The sequence below is a fragment of the Xyrauchen texanus genome, chromosome 41 (assembly GCF_025860055.1).
Source record: "Xyrauchen texanus isolate HMW12.3.18 chromosome 41, RBS_HiC_50CHRs, whole genome shotgun sequence".
Taxonomy (NCBI): Eukaryota; Metazoa; Chordata; class Actinopteri; order Cypriniformes; family Catostomidae; genus Xyrauchen; species Xyrauchen texanus.
In genome coordinates, this window is record NC_068316.1 from 4,001,709 (window position 1) to 4,020,764 (window position 19,056).

General features: G+C 38.7%; 1 protein-coding gene across 1 annotated transcript; it reads left to right on the top strand.

Annotated features, from left to right (window-relative positions):
- The first annotated feature begins 1,458 nt into the window (after nucleotides 1-1,458).
- On the top strand, nucleotides 1,459-6,493 carry LOC127633988 (proline-rich protein 35-like). The gene is made up of 2 exons (XM_052113366.1): nucleotides 1,459-2,870; nucleotides 5,809-6,493. Exons 1-2 carry the CDS (start codon nucleotides 1,459-1,461, stop codon nucleotides 6,491-6,493), a joined length of 2,097 nt encoding a protein of 698 aa, XP_051969326.1.
- Nucleotides 6,494-19,056: the final 12,563 nt, after the last annotated feature.

The following is a 19,056-nucleotide window of genomic DNA, read 5'->3' on the forward strand; positions in this document are numbered from 1 at the left end:
TCAACATAAAATCTAAATTGCTACCAGGTCTAATAGAATCATGCTAACATACCAAATGTATTGCTAAATTATTTTTACGTGGCTCGTTGTCCGAATCATGGCGGTTTCCTGGTGAAATGAACACTAGAGGCGCCATGACAACTATGACTTTTATTTACTTTCACACAACTCAAGCGTAACGCGGAAGATTATCAGTACGTAAACGCTTAATTTTCACCCTGTTCCTCACACAATCCTATGTTATGCCTTCTAAACACTTTTACTATAATGCACGACTTGTTTTAATGTTTGCATTACATAACCAACTACATTTACAAGCTTGTTCAAGTGTGATTGGATCACAAGTGCAACACCCTACAAGCTGAGCTGACGTGCAATTTAAAGGACCAGCGTAAGAGTCCTGAAGAGTATGCGAGTTGAAACATGAGCCAAAAGTGTCTTAGAAGCACCACAAAATTGTGTGGTTGCTGCATCTCACACTTGCTGATATCACACTATCGGTTAGGTTTAGGTAGGGAGGTGCGTTTTGTTGGTTTAAAACTCTAAAGAGCCTTAAAAACCTTGTAACCACGTAATATGATTTTGAAAAATGTTGCAGCAATATTCATTAAAATCATGCTGCTAAATTGACAACATTTACTTTCTTATTAATATGTTTCAGGTCTTAAAAATAACTTGCTCTGGATCTAAAACATCTTCTCATGGATCTTTTTTTTTTTGTTTTGTTATTCTAAAATATATACATTTGCATCTTTTCAACCCGTCCCCTCCAGTGAGTTGTCACAACTTTTTCCACCCAAACTTTTTATCCACATTGAATATCACATTTCACGCAGAAATACTTACAATGAAATAGGAAGATGAGTTGTAAGTGCTGTTACACATTGATTTTAAAGGGATAGTTCACCTAAAACTAAAAGTTAAAAGTCATAATTTCCTCACCCTCATGTCGTTCCAAATCCATATGACGCTCTGTCTTCTATGGAACATAGAAAATTCACTTTTATTGTATGGGGGGGAAGTAACATTATCGAAAATCGTTGTGTTCCAGAGAAGAAAGAAAGTCATTTGTATTTGGTAAAACATGAGGCTGATTAAATGAGTGTACTATCACTTTAAAAACCTGATAACCTTGAATTGATCTGATTCTGACAGTTACATGAAATATTCTGCTCTAAATCTCATGCATTACCTTTTTGCTCTTCTCTTTGTTTAATGCTATTTATTTTTATTTCTATCAACAGCTGAGATGGAGATTTTCGTCATCTGATGGCTGCATTCTGATCAATTCAAAGTTTACCCACACATTTAGATCTGGCATGATTCAGCATCACACATAACAATCACATATTGGAGGCAGACATAAACATATACACAAAACTAAAAATATATATTTCTCTACACATAGTCTGCAGCATTGCTTCTTTATCTCCAAACGGTCGCATCGCTGTAAACACCATGTCTAAGGATGACTGTAAAGTGGGGTGTAAGCATAAGGAACGGAAACCCAAAAAGCCGCACTACATCCCTCGACCGTGGGGCAAACCCTACAACTACAAATGCTTCCAATGCCCTTTCACCTGCATGGAAAAATCCCACCTGTACAACCACATGAAGTACAGCTTGTGCAAAAACTCCTTGTCGTTGCTCATCGAGTCCGACTGGCCTTATAAAAAGGGCAGTCCGCTTTATCCAGACCAGCTCCGGCTCCAGCAGGGAGGTCTACGCTCCCGCAGCCCCGGTAAGAGTCACTCCGATCGGGCTGAGATGTCGGACGAGCCCCCTCATTCGGCAACAAGCCTGGAGGTCGGTGTGAACAAAGATAGAGAGGAAGTAGAAATGGAGAGGGAAGCAGAGAAAGACGAAGACGTGGCCGAGACAAATGGGCTGGCGGTTTTGGGTCCAGAGCCTGCGGAGACAAGAGGAGGAACCAAACGATCCAAGCAAGAAGCAGAACTCTTGATGGCGGATGTGTTCTCACTGGAAGAGCAACTCTTGCGAGCACGCTCGGTTGAAGTAGAATCAAAATTGCGACATTATAGACTCTCGAAGACGTGCCTTTCTGGGCCGGCGGCCTTGCTTTCGGAACAATGGCGCATCCTTAGCAACCATACGTCCAGTGCTAAACCCAGGTCTGACTCTGTGCCCTCTTCTTTACCTTGTTATCCCACACCAGCGTCAACGGGGCAATATGAATGCTCTGACTCTCCTGGTTTCAATCTATCTTTGCTTGGTGTTGGATACCCGTTGGCACCCGGACTCCTTTCGTATCTAAACCCAGCACTGAGCATACCAACATCAGCAAGTGCCGTGGCCACAACTGCACATGCTCAGATCTCCCCGCTACCTTTTTTGGCATCAACCGGACAGCTCGCTCATGCACAGAGACACTCTGAGCGATCTTTACTTCCGCCTCACCTGTATTACCCTTTTCTTTGTGAACACACCTTTGGAGCTACGCCCTCCTCAACCCCAGCGTCCTCTGAGACAGTTAAACTCATCAAACCGTCCACAATGAGTCTACCACCCCCTTCGTACCTTCCTAAACTAAACTCGTGGAAGGTCCCGGCTCTTCGGCCCACGTCCAGTCAAACCTCACCTGCAGCTTGGGTGTCTCCTACATGTTCTTCTCCAGAACCGAGTCATGGCGGAAAAGAAAGGCTCCGATCGAGGGAAGGGAAGGCTGGCTGGACGCAGGAAACTCCATTCATCAGAGAGCAAAGTTTGAAGAGGACAGCGGCATCATTGGGCACCCATGGTGCGCCAGTGGAGAAGAAACCTGCACTGGAGTTTCCCCTTGAGACCCTGAAAAATGCTCACAAATCCACTTCAATTGCTGCCATGGTGACCAGACGCCCACTACACAACAGGTAAGACAATAACATATAAATAAAGAATGTTAGCCTATGCTAGTCACTTTCATCGTATGGAAAAGAAATTTGCAATTAAAGAGATAAAAAGAAAGTCAAAGGACATTTTTGGGGTGAACTTCTCTTTAAAGACATGAGGGAATCGTGCAGCTGGATGAGAAGAGGTTGAAGAGGACACATGATTTTTGACAAATGAAAATTAGTCGTAAATTAGCAACAGCCTTTGCATCAGAAGTGAGCCTAGGATACCTTAAAATGCTGCCTACATAGGCAGCTCACTAGGTTTTGGAATAGAGCCAATGGATGATACCTGTGGCTATATATCTTTATAAGAGCATATAACTGATTTTAATGTTTAATGTGGATATGTGGGTGTTTCTTCAACTTTGAGCCCTTTTAGCACTGTGGACTTCTAGAAAGTCTCAATTAAAAAACTATTATAAAAAATATATATATATATATATATATATATATATATATATATATATATATATATATATATATATATATATATATATATATATATATTTATATATATATTTGCCTGCTAACGATGTTCAAAAATGTATGTATGCATCACGGGAGATTTATGTCATTTTTTAAAATTTTATCTGAAACAATTTCCAGCACATCTCAAATTCTGTATTTTGTTTAATCGAAATCTGGGGTGAAAATGATGCTGATTGAAATTACATTTCCATAAAGTTTTAAAAAATATAATAATTTATAAAATAATGACTGCTTTGTCTTTCTAAAGCTAAGTTCATAGCTAACATTTTATGTATTATAAAAACACACAAATAAAATAATATTTTCAGACTATTTGCATCATTTAGCTAAATTATGGCTTGATTGGAAATGACGGCCAATAAAAATATTCTGCTCACAACTGATATTGACCTTGATTTTTCTTTAATATATCTTCATATTTTAGTTCAAGCATGCTCTTCACGGACACTTTTATACACTTGTGTGGGAGGGTGAGGGTGGGGCGGGTCGTGATCCTATGCACCCGGTCCCGTATTAGGCTAATTATGCCTCCGTGAGGGTTAAAGGCGGGAGAGAGAGATTGTTTATGGACATGTCCATCATGTCTGTGTTTGTGTCTTCTTTTAAGCGGTTGGGCTCCTCGTCCCCCGGCAGATGGCCGCGGTTGCTCCGTTGGGGTGGACGGCATTGACGAGAACTCTACTACGGCGTATCCCTCCTCCTTCCCAGGCTTCGGCACCAGTGTAAAGGGTATTCAATGGAAAGGAGGAGGCGAGAACCGGCTTGACGATATAAATAATAGTTTAATGGTAAACTTAAAAGACAACATAAACACATATGACGGACATGTCCGCTAACGATCTCTCTCTCACACACGACACCCTGCAGTCGACCTTTATACCTCGGAGGCTTGATTAGCCTAATACGGGACCGGGTGCGTAGGATCACGAAATCCTAATTTTAGAAAAACTTTATACGGGGCAAAATTGTTTGGTGTGGTGGAAAAGGTGCCACAACTGTGGGAAATTTGTAATAAAAAAATTATAATTATTTATACAAATAATTTTCACACAATAAATATTGAAATGGTTTGTTTATTTCACTCTTTGTTTAGATGATCATAGTTTTAAGCATGTAAAAATGTTTATTGTTATAATGGATTTTTATAGTTTAATTTTGAGGGTCTGGGACAAGTCTACAAATTAAAAAAAAAAAAAAAAAATGATGAAGGCCTGATAAAAAGTTTCCAAGTCTGTTTTAATGTGACCTTCATGCAACAAAAAGAAAAAAACTGGAAATCTGTTTAAATTAAAATCAACCCCTGGGACATGAAAGTGCCCGAAGTTGAAGAAACTCCCGTTGATATTTAGCAGAAATGGGCCACTTCTATTAAAATGAATGGGAGATGTTGGAACCATAGATATACATAAGTAGATGCCTCATTTGGCTGGTTCGGAAAGGTCAACCGCAGTACTATCTTGGAACGGTCGACAAGGAGAGCTGTTTTAATGCAAGTGAATGGAGGAAAAGCCTCAGACTGCTGCATAAACTGCTTTTGTGTGGAAACAGTTCATCAAGTAATGATTTGGCTGACTGGGTGCTAATGTTCAGTATGTTTAGCATGATATATTCATTTGTAGAGGAGAGGCTGTTGTAGAAGTTAAGTCAGGATTTTTTATATCATCTATAATATTGCCCAATGTTTGTGGAAAATCAGATAATCTGCAAGTTTACTGGAAAATAAAATAGACTTTTGCAGACTGTATCTGTCGATTTACATTCATGTGTTGGCGCATGACCTATCCAATATGGCGGACGTGTCAATGTACAACTGTCCACAGAAACAGCTGCTAATGAGGTATCTACATATAGATATATATGGTTGGAAAGCCCAATGGTCAACATATTTAGAAAGGAAGTCCCACCTTACAGGTAAAAGAGCCAATCATCTTTTAGATTCAGACATCACCTGTCAATCAACTCGAGAACATGCGTGTGCATAAGCTATACAAGCCGAGAAATATTCATGTTTTTAGAGTTATTTGAGGTAAAGAACACTGACAGTGTCGTCAGATTTTACAGCTGATTTGAAGTGTTCTTTGATCGTAATCTTGACAAACAGTTTAGGAGATTTCGGTCTTTCCCCATTCAATTAGATTGGAGCTGCACTGGCATGACTGGAAACAGCCTCACAAGAGTGCTCCAAAGATGGCCGAACATGGACTGACTTGCTAGAAAGACTTTGTAAACACACATATTATGCTTTAAATAGTACAACTTTTAACCCAATAAAATAATATCTATCAGAAACAGGGCTAAAATAGTGTGTGCTCTCTCTCTCTCTCTCTCTCTCTCTCTCTCTCTATCTCTATTAGTCTGCACACAATGAAGTTGATAAATGGTATTTATATACAATTAAACCCTCTTTCTCCACATGCAGCCCCCGCAGTGATCCCACCTCCCCGCTGCATATGTCTGAACCACTGGAGGCGAGACAGAGAGGAATGGAGAGAGACACGGACCCGGCAGCTGCTCTCCTACAGGATTTCTCCACCTTACTGCAGGAGTACCAGAGCACAGAGCAGCGCGCCGCAGCAGTCCCTGAGCAGAGCCACCTGTGGGCACACCTGGGCAAAATCCGTTCGGCGCTTTCACACATACAACAGGCACTGGAGCAGACCGCTCGATCTAATGATGGACCGCTTGATTTATCCATCAAAAAAGCTTCAAACACAAACGCGCCAGGAGACGCCACCATGAGAGGCGTTTTAGGAGAAACAAAAGAACTGGTTGATGAAAACTGCTCAGATACAGAAGAGGAGGAAGATGATGATGATAAAGACGACAGAGAAACAGTAGAGCGCAGAAGCAGTTTTAAAGAACAACGGAAGTGTTCTCTAGATGCGCTGATGAAGCTGAATCAGTCTGTAGTGAATACAGAGGTACTGACTAACAGAAGGTTGGCGTTACGGGGAGGAGCCGCTGAAGCTCTGTGGCACAGCAGAACTACCAAATGTGAAGCCGACTCAAGCGTTCTTCTGTGCTCCAAAACACCCAACATACCTCCGTCCATACAACACCTGGACACTCTGTGTCCAACCAGCCCATTAACAGCCACCGATACAATGGTGTAGCGAAGAGAACCACTTAAAAATACACTACATGATTTACAAACATATATGGTTGGGGCCAAAAGTCTGAGACAACTATTCAAATGTTTCTGAGATGCATTTGTTTTTTGATTAGCTTATAAGCTAATAATGTGTAAGCTATAATAATAGTGAAAGACAGAATTGGAAAAACAAAATGTATTTCTTAGAATTAGAAGGAAATAATGACCTTTTGTACAAAGAAGTAAACATAGTCAAAATTAAACTTTGCTTACACAAAAAATATTTTAGCCTATTTTTTAAAGATTTACACGTTTTGATTTCACAACAAAATTACATTAAATTAAACTGTGTAATTTGTTTAATTTGTATTATTATTATTATTAAAGTTATTAAAAATGTATAATTAATCAAACTTAAAAATATATATATTTTTCTAAAGATTACTCCATTAAATTTTGATGTAATTTTGTTGTGAAATTGAAATGCCTGAATCTTAAAATCATTTTTTGAGTGTTTTTGATTGGCGAGCAAGAAATAGTGCAAAATCTTAAAGGAATATTCCGGATTCAATGCAAGTTAAGCTCAATCGACAGCATTTGTGGCATAATGTTGATTACCACAAAATTAAATATCGACTTATCCCTCCTTTTCTTTAAAAAAAGCACAAATTTGGGTTACAGTGAGACACTTACAATGGTGGGGCCAAACTGTAAACATTAAAATACTCACTGTTTCAACAGTATAGCCACAAAACGTAAACAATATGTGTGTTAACATGATTTTAGAGTGATAAAATTGCTTATTAACCTTTTTAGTGTAAAGTTAGCCAATTTTACAACTTCGTTGTAATGATATTTTAGTCAACAAACCCTAAAACGGCCGAAAAAATTTCATTTTGAACAACTTTACAGCTCAAATACTACACATATTTTAACAGAAGAATTAATGTTAAAGTGTTTTTATAAAATTATAAGTTCACATTTCTGCCTTTTTAAACCCTCCAAAAATTGGGCCCATTCACTTCCATTGTAAGTGCCTCATTGTAACCTCCATTTTTGCTTTTTTAAAGAAAACGAGGGACGAGTCAAAATAATTTTTTGTGGTAATCAATATTATGCCACAAATGCTGTCGATTGAGCTTAACTTGTATTGAACCCAGATATAACATTTATGTCATTTTCAATGTGGTTTCAGACTTTCAGTACCTGTATACTTAAACACTGTAAGAGAAATTAACATTACATAAAACACTTAGAACATAGTAGAAAATCAATTTCCTCATTTCTGCTCAGTGCTTTTTTGAGTCCACACAAGCCGCTCTGAACAACTGCGTACATCATATCTGCACAAGTTTCTCAAATATAAAGAATCATGATTTATACTCCGCAATAATGAACTGTTGAAAAGACGCCACTAACATGTGGAAGAATCATGGAAACAGAAGACAATGTCAAGCACTTTATGCCAAAACAAACCACCAAAGCACAAAAACACAAATGCACTGATCATGGACTTCAAGATCTCTCATCTAAATGATTTGAGCTTATTAAATGATCATTCAATTCCCATTACAGGCCAAAACAGATGAAAATAATCTGCTTCAAGGAACACATTTTAATTTAATGTATTTGTAATATGCTCATTGAATTGTCTGGCATACATTATTTATTATATACACGTATTTTTATTTGATTAAATCCTTTTTGTTTTTTGCAAACCTGTAAATAATCCCGTCTGTCTCACAGACACATTTCAGTTCTGATATTCCAAAGAGATGATTGTTTCACTGCACTAGTGTTATACTGATACTGATGCAATCTGTAAATAAAACTTACAGCAATACAAATATTTTTGTGTGAATATACTGACATGTGCGTTGCAGTAAAATAGTGGAAAGAAAGATGAGCCTGTCTTTTACCATATCACTGCATGACCTGCAGAATAAATACTGCGGGACAGATTTTGTCAAAGAGGGGAATTCTTCAAATTCTTCAGGCAAGGGTAAATCATTTCAAGCTAATATGTGTTGAAACAGTGTAACAGGTGTACAGTATTGGTCCTGACGTGTTGCAATGCTGTGAAAGGGGAGCAGAGAAGTCTTCCACACTGAAAGGTCAAAACTCCAGAGGGCAACTGGAAAGAGGTGCTTGACAGACCCCGAACCGAAGCTTTGAGTCGCCCCACATCACGACCCACTCGCCAACAATTTATTTCTTTACACACGGCCCTAAAAGGTCATCTGCCACAAACACAGGTGTCAAAGTGCACTGTGTTCACTATGGAGACGTCAAACACAGATGCCACCAGGGCAGAAATTTAAGGGGACTCGGTGCAACAATTACCACCAAAAATGCCCCTAATTTTAAAATGTGGTGGCAAGAAATGCTCTTGTAATGAATTATTTTTATTTGTAACATCTGATATAGTTAATATTCTATTATAGTACCAATTCTACATATAATAACATCAAATATTAAGGAAGAGAGTAAAATAAATTCTCAATCTTGAGAATTTGTATTAATTAATTTATTAAACTGAAGTATTTGACATGCATGGATGACACACAGTTTAAGTTTTATATGATTAGAAGAAAATATGCAAGGTAATATAAATGGTCAAAAATGCCTTAAAATTAAATCCAGGGGGCAAAAATTTAATGAAAATGTATAAAAGTTAATTTCTGATGCCAGCCATCTGTCATTATTACAATTCTTGTTTGGTGTAAATAATGATTTATTTAATGTTAATAAAATAATTTCAGGTTAATGTCTCAATTACTTAAACGTGTTTAACTGAACTCTTCTATTTGAAAATTATACATGTTTAGATACATTCATAATTTTATAAACATTTTGATTAGAACATTTAATAGTGATTGACTGGCAATAATATTTATACTGTTAAACACTTACATGGGGCTCAATTTTCTATTTATAGGTTTAGTTACTGTATATTGCTGTCACGATTCCTTGTTGTCTGCCTCTTGCGCCTCCGTGGCCTGCCTGTCTTGCCCTCTGTGCCCCCTTGGACTTCCTGCCTGCCCCTTGTGCCCCCTTGGACTGTCTGTCTGCCCCTTATGCTCCCTTGGACTGTCTGTCTACTGGCGCTGGCTCTTGGACAGTCATGGCTACTGGCACTGGGACGGTCAAGACCACTGGCGCTGGCTCAGGGACGGTCGAGGCTACAGGTGCTGGCATAAGGGGCAGACAGACAGTCCAAGGGGGCACAAGGGGCAGACAGGAAGTCCAAGGGGGCACAGAGGGCAAGACAGGCAGGCCACGGAGGCGCAAGGTGCAGACAACAAGGAATCGTGACAATTGCATCTTTCTCTTTAAATGTATTAATCATAAACCTAATTACTTAGAATGAAATTGCATCAAGTAAAAAACATGAATACTAAATTAAAGAGTAAATAAGAGTAATCAGTCTTCCTTTTCTATAAACAATTCTATGTAAATGCATTAAATATTAAATAACAAATATTTTTAATGGCTTGCGGATGTTTTCTCCATAAAAAATAAATAAAATAAATATTTATAAAAAAGCAAGATATTGCAGATATAAATAAAATGAATTAATATGTTGATTTTAATCAATAAAGGTGGCAAAATATACAAAATAGACAAGTTAGTGGTGCAATAATATTGTAAGAGCCTAAAGGGTTGTTGTTGTTGTTGTTCATTTAAATGGAAGTGGCCCATCTCTGCTAAATAATCTCTGGTTACACTATACACCAGAATGTATAACCTTAAACATGCACAGTCCTGCAAGTCTCCACGTTACTAAATTACTCTTTATTTCAAACACTTTCCAAGTTTCCACACATACACATACAACAGTCTGGAACCGCACGAGAGGACAAACTCAAGAGATACATTTTGACACTGAAGGTTTTCAGTCCTTCATCTAAAGCCTCATTTTATTTGGGTGATCAACACATTGCTTGTTATCAGCTTTAGGTTATTCCAGGACGGTTGCTCTAGAGGGTGCTGGAGATCTTTCCTGTATGATGTACAATCACATATTACAGTCCTGACTGTTACTTTATATATATATATATATATATATATATATATATATATATATATATATATATATATATATATATATATATATATATATATACACACAAAACTCAAAGATGTCACTTATTCTTTAATTTGTCATTTAAAATGTCAGTTCTCTATTATTCAAAACTTGAAAACAGATATATTATCCTGTTACAAATATAATAAAAAAGTGTTCTTTATGTAAAGATGTCATTGATCTTATTTGAATAGCAAATAAACATACACATCATCATGGCAGGTTTGGTGTAAATACTTTTGGTAAAAAATGTTGTCCACATCTAATAAATTACTAAAAGATGCATAACAAATGCAATTCACAGAAAACAATGAGCTGAATTCACCTCTTCTGTGATGAGCATGTTCAGTTACTGAGTTTTTGATATTTTGATATTTGTTCTGAGGCTTAATGTCAAAAATGTCATGTGGGGTAACCGTCCCGACACAGTGAAAAATAAAAAGTCTCATAAAAAGCTGTAATTCTAAAAAAAATGAAATGTTTGCATGAGTTGTGCTGAATTTGGTATTTATTAGTATTACAGTTTTTAAATGCAATATGATCATATTACATTTCAAAAATATTTGAACGTTTTTCAAATCATATTTGAAAAACGTTTGTTTTCATGTTGTGTAACTAACATGTAAGTAGCAGTTTTGTTATGTGACAAAAATCATAAACCAGAGCAGATCTCTTTAGACCCACAAGACTGTCTGAAGTTGAAAAATATATAATTTTTTCATATCATTAAAGGTCAATATTTTGACATTTTCTAAGAAAAGGCACAAAATGTGACCCAAAAAAAATCATAATATTTGAAAAATAAATTCACCTTGAAATATTTGTTTGAAATCTTTATTGAAATGAATGATTAAGTTGTTTATACTCTCATGTATTCAAGATGCAAAGAAACTATTTTAATATATTTTACTTGATGGATACACATCATGACATTTTGAAAGTCATTCAAAAAAAATTATAATATTTTTATTTTTATTATTTATGCATTTTTGGTAGAAAATATATTTATATTTATATAGAATAGAATATATATATATTTATTTATTTATTTATTTTTAATATGTAAAAACAACATGAAAGATTACACGTCTACTAACTTCAAAATTCCAAAAACTAAACATTTCCAAAACTATTTGTAAGAGCTGATATACAAAAATGAGGCAAATCTCTGAATAATAATCTCAAATAAAGAAAGAATATCTGATTTATATTCTGCTAATTTGCCTGACTGGCCACATTTCTTCTTGGGCTCTCTGTAAAATAATATAGGCCAAATAAAAAGTGGAACTTTACCAAAAATGTGGAACAATTAAAAAAATGAGACAAACAAGAATCCTTTGAAGACCAAAAAACATCCAACTGGCAAATCCCAAAATGTAAATGTTCAGTTTATTTTCTCCAAATTAGAAGATTTTAGTTTTATCCCATTAGGAATGTTCCCAAATTCTGATTTCATTATCATTCTTTTTTGTAAAGGGTTTCTGGACCCTCGTCTAATTTAACTTTACAAAGCAACTTAATAGATGCAATTCCTGCAATGAGCTTAAAGACTCGCGTCTCTATAGATTGCATTAAGATTCTGCATGGAAAACAATTATTATTATGTGTGTCCAGTTCAGCATACCAGGATTAAGCCTGATCCTATAAACAAACATACATCGAAACACAGCTGTGATTGCCAATCTCCAACATAATCCCCGTAAATGCCAACGGCTAAATTCTAGGTTTGCATCAAAGACAGTATCGAGTAAAAGTACTTGCGCAGTAGAACACATACATATACTTATATTTGTCTTGGAATTTGAGAAGCATCATAAAAACTTGTGTCTCAAGGAACTTAATTGTCACATATGGGGTTATTTTGGTTAGAAAACAAAAGAACTTGACTGTTAATGTTAATCAGCCAAAACACAACAAAAAAGGCTTTTTTTCAGGATTCTTGAGGACATTTCATTGACTTCTGTTCTATTTAAAGTACAACGTACGATTGTCAGTGAAGCTGCACTTCACTGACAATCAGGGCTGGACTGGGAAGAGAAATCGGCCGGAAGTTTTACATGGCAACTGGCCCAAAACTAGGGGGTGAGCCAAAAGTTGTTGGGGAGGGGTGTTCACTGTTCTTTTCTGCATATCGCTGCGCTGTTTTGTGGTCCGTAATGCATAACGCGGCAGCTCATTTTAGCTTATCGCAGCCCATTCGACACGTTTCATGGCCGACCCACCGGCCTGCTCCGTTCTCCCGATGGCCAGTCCGTCCTTGATCGGCCACAAAGTGCGTTGGCCCACCAGGGAAATGCCCAGTATGCCAGATTAACAGTCCAGCCCTGCTGACAAATAAGGTAATCTATTACTGAGCTTTTTTGGGAAATTCTGCTTCAGTTTCAGGCACTTTTTGACTTTGAGTTGCTAATATGTGGGCTGGACTTAGTACTTAACTATTGAGACAACTGTAGCGGAAGCGGCAGCCCTTGTGTGCAGCCCTCTTCGTGTAAAGACCTATTCCGGTTAAAGACCTGCGAGCCCACCGAGCATGGACACTAACACGGAGCCCGCCACTACGCTAAGTTTTACCCCTTCTCTCTTTTTAATCTACTCGTAATATGTGTTTTTAGTACATTTCTATTGTCTCATGTAGGCAAAAATTGACACGCACACCAGAGCAACTCAGGTCACTTAGCACTGCCTCTCCACAGCCCCTCTCCATCTCTGTTGGACTGTGAAACTGACAGTCCGCTGTCAACAAAGCTGACTTCATTTCGGCCTTTGGCAGTCAGTCAAAACTCAATGTGACCTTACAAGACTGCACACCCATGCGACTCACAGAGCAGAGAATCAGCTAGATCTCATCCTCACACATAATTGTATCTCCAATAATCCCCTTGTTACCCCTCTACATATCTTCATCCAGTTTTCTGTTACACTCCCTTCTTCTTTACCTCTTACTTCACCTATGGTCTCCTTCCACCACAACATTTGCTCTCTCTCTCTCACCTATTCGCTTCTCTTTAATAGTCTCTGCATCCCTTCCCTCCACTAACCATTTCTGACATTTCGGCCTGGATGAAGGAACGACACCTTCAGCTCAACCTTGCCAAGACAGAACTCCTTGTGATCCCAACCAACCCATCTGTTGACCACAACCTCACTAATCATCTTGGTTCAATTACTCTAACACCAAGAAGAACAGACCGGAACCTGGGAGTGGTGGTAGATGACCAGCTTAATTTCACTGCACATATCTCATCAACCGGTCTTGCAGATTCGCACTCTAAAACATCAGGAAAATCAAATTTTTCTGTCTGAATATGCTGCACAGCTCCTGGTCCAAGCTCTGGTCATTTCATGACTGGACTACTGCAATGCTCTGTTGGCTGGCCTTCTAGCTATAACAATTAAGCCACTGCATATGGTCCAGAATGCAGCAGCCCATCTGGTCTTCAATCAACCAAAAAGGGCTGATGTCACCCCACTCTTGATTGCACTCCACTGGCTTCCAGTAGCTGCCTGAATTAAATGCAAGGCTTTGACTCTGGCCTTCAGGACAGCCAATGTAACCGCAACCTCTTCCTTCAATTCACGTCTCCAGATCTATGCTCCAACTTGCTCTCTACGGTCTATGAACGAGCAATGCCTGGTGGTCCCATCACATAGAGGCGCAAAGTCTATTTCACTTTCTCTGCTCCTCTGTGGTGGATTTAACTTCCAGCCTCCACACGATCTACTATTACCTTCTCAATATCTCGACTTTTCAGATGGTCACTTACCCCACCCTCCACAATTTTAGCAAGTTTAGCCGAATGTATGGACTTTTCAGATGGTCCCTTACCAAACCCTCCACAATTTTAGCAAGTTTAGCCGAATGTATGGACTTTTCAGATGGTCCCTTACCAAACCCTCCACAATTTTAGCAAGTTTAGCCGAATGTATGAACTTTTCAGATGGTCACTTACCCCACCCTCCACAATTTTAGCAAGTTTTAGCCGAATGTATGAACTTTTCAGATGATCCCTTACTACAGCCTCCACAATTTTAGCAAGTTTTAGCCGAATGTATGAACTTTTCAGATGATTCCTTACCACACCCTCCACAATTTTAGCATTTTAGCAAAATGTTTGAACTTTTCAGATGGTCCCTTACCCCACCCTCCACAATTTTAGCATTTTAGCCGAATGTTTGAACATTTCAGATGGTCCCTTAACCCACCCTCCACAATTTAGCAAGTTTAGCCAAATGTATGAACTTTTCAGATGGTCCCTTACCCCACCCTCCACAATTTTAGCAAGTTTAGCTGAATGTATGAACTTTTCAGATGGTCCCTTACCCCACCCTCCACAATTTAGCAAGTTTAGCCGAATGTATGAACTTTTCAGATGGTCCCTTACCCCACCCTCCACAATTTTAGCAAGTTTAGCTGAATGTATGAACTTTTCAGATGATCACTTACCAAACCCTCCACAATTTTAGCAAGTTTAGCCGAATGTATGGACTTTTCAGATGGTCACTTACCCCACCCTCCACAATTTTAGCAAGTTTAGCCGAATGTATGGACTTTTCAGATGGTCCCTTACCAAACCCTCCACAATTTTAGCAAGTTTAGCTGAATGTATGGACTTTTCAGATGGTCACTTACCCCACCCTCCACAATTTTAGCAAGTTTTAGCCGAATGTATGAACTTTTCAGATGATCCCTTACTACAGCCTCCACAATTTTAGCAAGTTTTAGCCGAATGTATGAACTTTTCAGATGATCCCTTACTACACCCTCCACAATTTTAGCAAGCTTAGCCAAATGTATGAACTTTTCAGATGGTCCCTTACCAAACCCTCCACAATTTTAGCAAGTTTTAGCCAAATGTATGAACTTTTCAGATGATCCCTTACCACAACCTCCACAATTTTAGCAAGTTTTATCCAAATGTATGAACTTTTCAGACGTTCCCTTACCACAACCTCCACCAAATTTCCAACGAATGTCAAGGTTAAATGAACGATCTCGAATGATTTAGCCATCGGACCATCTTAAATACAGGACAAATTGTGTCCCATACTGATTAGATACTGGATGCGTCATTTTATCTATACATACAGGACAATCTCGTATTTTATGGGATGGATGGCATGGCAGCCCAATGTAGGGAATAGTTTTACGGGAAGTACCGACTAGTGAATGTAGCGCAAACTGTAGTGTGACCGCCTCTACAGAACAGTTGGCAGCCCTACTTGCACCGAAAATTTTGTCCCCGCAGTATAGCTACGTAAAATCAGGATTACCTCTCAAACTCCCAAACTTGCTGAATTAAAATGCTTGAACTTTTGCACACAGACAGTTGACTTTAAAAAAATGACAGAAGGAAAGAACTGTTTCTCTCTCTTGGCACAGTTTCACATAATCCTTGTAATCTGAACAAGAAGTGCCACTTCACTGAGCAGCACAGAAAAGACTGCAATGTCCGCACAATTACACTGTGTGTGTGTCTGTGTGTGAGTGTTTGTGTTTTGGCAGCCTGATAGAATGTGACGAACAATTCATTCATTAACACTCATTCACAAGTATCGGACTCTTTCATTAAATCAAAGAGTTAATTTACATCTATCTCCATTCACTAGCACAAACTGAATTAGTTTGGGTTAAGCTGTCTGTGAGGCATGAGTTTATCCATCCTGTACTACTCAGGTGTCACCCATGCCCTCAGCTGCGGAGTCAAAGGTCATGCACACCCTCTGTTTCCTGTTTAAGGAGGTGAATTAAAACTCCCTGCCCCAAAGAAACACTTTTCAGTCACACTGTTTGAGCAATCACATTGACTCATTAGTGGTGTGTTCTGAAGGCCCGGGTATGCTTCGTTTTCTGTGTTCTGGATTGGATTGTGCCCAGTCAACTACATTGCCATTCAAAGTGTACTCTTTTAAGTGCGACTGAATACAGGTATGTTTGATGCATGCGTGGTGCAACTGTTTTGTGATAGTCTTTTAGTACAGCCAACAGCAGGTGCATGCGCCGACAATGTACACAGGCAAGGACTGTCCATGTGTCCCGAAAATCTGGGCCACACACGGATTCAATTTGTGTCACAAGTACTGAGGGACGTGGACAAACTTAAGTGTACTTTTGTACACTATTAAGCTCAATTATACAATATTGAATTAATTAATTAATTACCATATTAATATTAATATTTAATTATACACTATTAAATATAATACAATATGACATTTTTTCACTGATAATCTCCATTCTCCTTCTAGACCAGGGCTGGACTGGTAATCTGGCATTCTGGGCATTTTCCCGGTGGGCCGACGCACTGTTGGGGCCGATCAGGGGCGGACTGGCCATCTGGAGAACCGAATGGACCAGTGGGTCGGCCGCGAAACAAGCCGAATGGGCCGTGATAAACATAAATGAGCCGCTGCGTTATGCAAAACGGACCACAAAATGGCGCAACGATATGCAGAAAAGAACAGCGAACACACCCCACCTCCCCCCGCTCAACACCTTTTGGCTCCACCAGGGGAGAGGTGCAGTTGCTATGTAAAATCCCGGGCCTATTTCTCTTCCAGTCCAGCCCTGTTCTAGACACAACCCTCTTCTTCTTTTGTTTTTGCCAATTCGCATTCTTCATGCATATTGCCACATACTGGGTAGCGAGAAGAATTTATAGTTACAAAGGACTTAAATATTGATCTGTTTCTCACCCACACATCACATCACTTCTGAAGACATGGATTAAACCACTGAAGTTGTGTAGATTACTTTTATGCTGCTTCAAAGTTTTGGAGCCTGTTGCCTTGCATTGTATGGACCTACACAGCTGAGATTTTCTTTTAAAAATATTAGTTTGTTTTCAGCAGAAGAAAACAAGTCCTACACATCTGGGATGGCATGAGAGAGAGAATTTGTATTATTGTTTGAACTAACCCTTTAATGTTTCACACACACAACAAACAACTGCCAAGTTGTCCTGTGAAAATACCTGCATCTAATCACTTGCTGAACATTTTTAGGACCACAGAACCACAAACATTTGTAAAATGTTGTATTTTAATGCAACATAATTAAATGCTCTTTTCCATTTCTACACACACATGCAGATGTAGTTGAAACACTGTTAAATTACTATAATTGTACCTGCACACAAAGATAGCAGGATACTACACACACACACACACACACACAAACACACACACTCACACTCTGAGACACACACAAAATACACACACACACACACACACATACACACAACACACACTCACACACACACACATTCACACAACTACACACACACACACACACATAAAACACACACACACACTGACACACACAACACAAACACGCACACTCGCACACTGACACACACACACACACATTCACACACACACATACACACAACAACACACATACACACAACAACACACATACACACACACACACACATACACACAAAACACACACACACTGACACACACACATACACACAAAACACACTCACACACTGACACACACACACACACACGTGTGTGTATGTGTGTGTGTGTTCATTGTCATTGTGCATTATAAAAGTACAGCCATGGAAATGCAATTCATTATCATGCAATCAACACTATATATATATATATATTAAATATCTGTTGTTCAGTAATTACAATGGAGAAATGTCTACACCTGACCAGGCTGGCACTTACAGTAAACAAACATTTCTTGTTTTATTTGCAAATGAGCAGTTTATAGTACAAGTTTCACAGCACAAGATAGTCAAGTCGCTTGAGGAGCCACAGAATATTGTAATAGTGACAAAAATATCCCTCTTGTGAGTCTGCAATCTTTACAGTCTTGTTTTAAGAGAAACACTTAAGAGAAAACTGTGTGCGTGCGCACACACACACAGTGGAGGGAGATCAGCTGGGCTGATGAAAGAGAAAAGACATTTTGGAGGGAACTTCTTGTCGAGTCAGGGGGACACAAGGCAGCCTGACTCCCTCCTCTCTCTCACACACACACACACAGTGTTGCATCTGGTCAGACAGGGGTGTTTGACCCTGAGGGCACAGACTTTGGTGTGATGGAATGGAAGGTGGTGTCACAGATGTGCTATCGGTTTCCCTCCAAATCTAAACTGATTTACAATGTATCAATGACAAAGGAGTCACTCGCATAACACAGAGAAAAGGGAGGGAAAGAGGAAGAATGAACGAATAACCACACGACTCAAAAGAGTCAAACATCTGAAATTCTCTGTTGTTCTCACTGAACAAACCTCACTGTCAAACTTTATCACCAGCAGCTCTCCAGCTGTCAGGACATTCAGTGGTAACATTGCGACATATGTAGTGTGGGTAAATGTAAGAAAGGCAGTAAAAGCACAAAATGTCAAGCAATTTTTAAGATATTAGCAAACAGATACATTATACCAGCCTTGCCCTGTGATGTAACACTACTGATGATGGACTTTTGAAGAGGTGAAAGGACATTTAGGTTTAAACGGTGTCTTCAGTGAACAATA

Bases quoted from the DNA above. Each gene is read 5' to 3' on its own strand.
- LOC127633988 (XM_052113366.1), top strand. From the start codon at position 1,459: ATGTCTAAGGATGACTGTAAAGTGGGGTGTAAGCATAAGGAACGGAAA. The intron at 2,871-5,808 runs GTAAGACAATAA...CAGCCCCCGCAG, and splicing joins AGACGCCCACTACACAACAG to TGATCCCACCTCCCCGCTGC.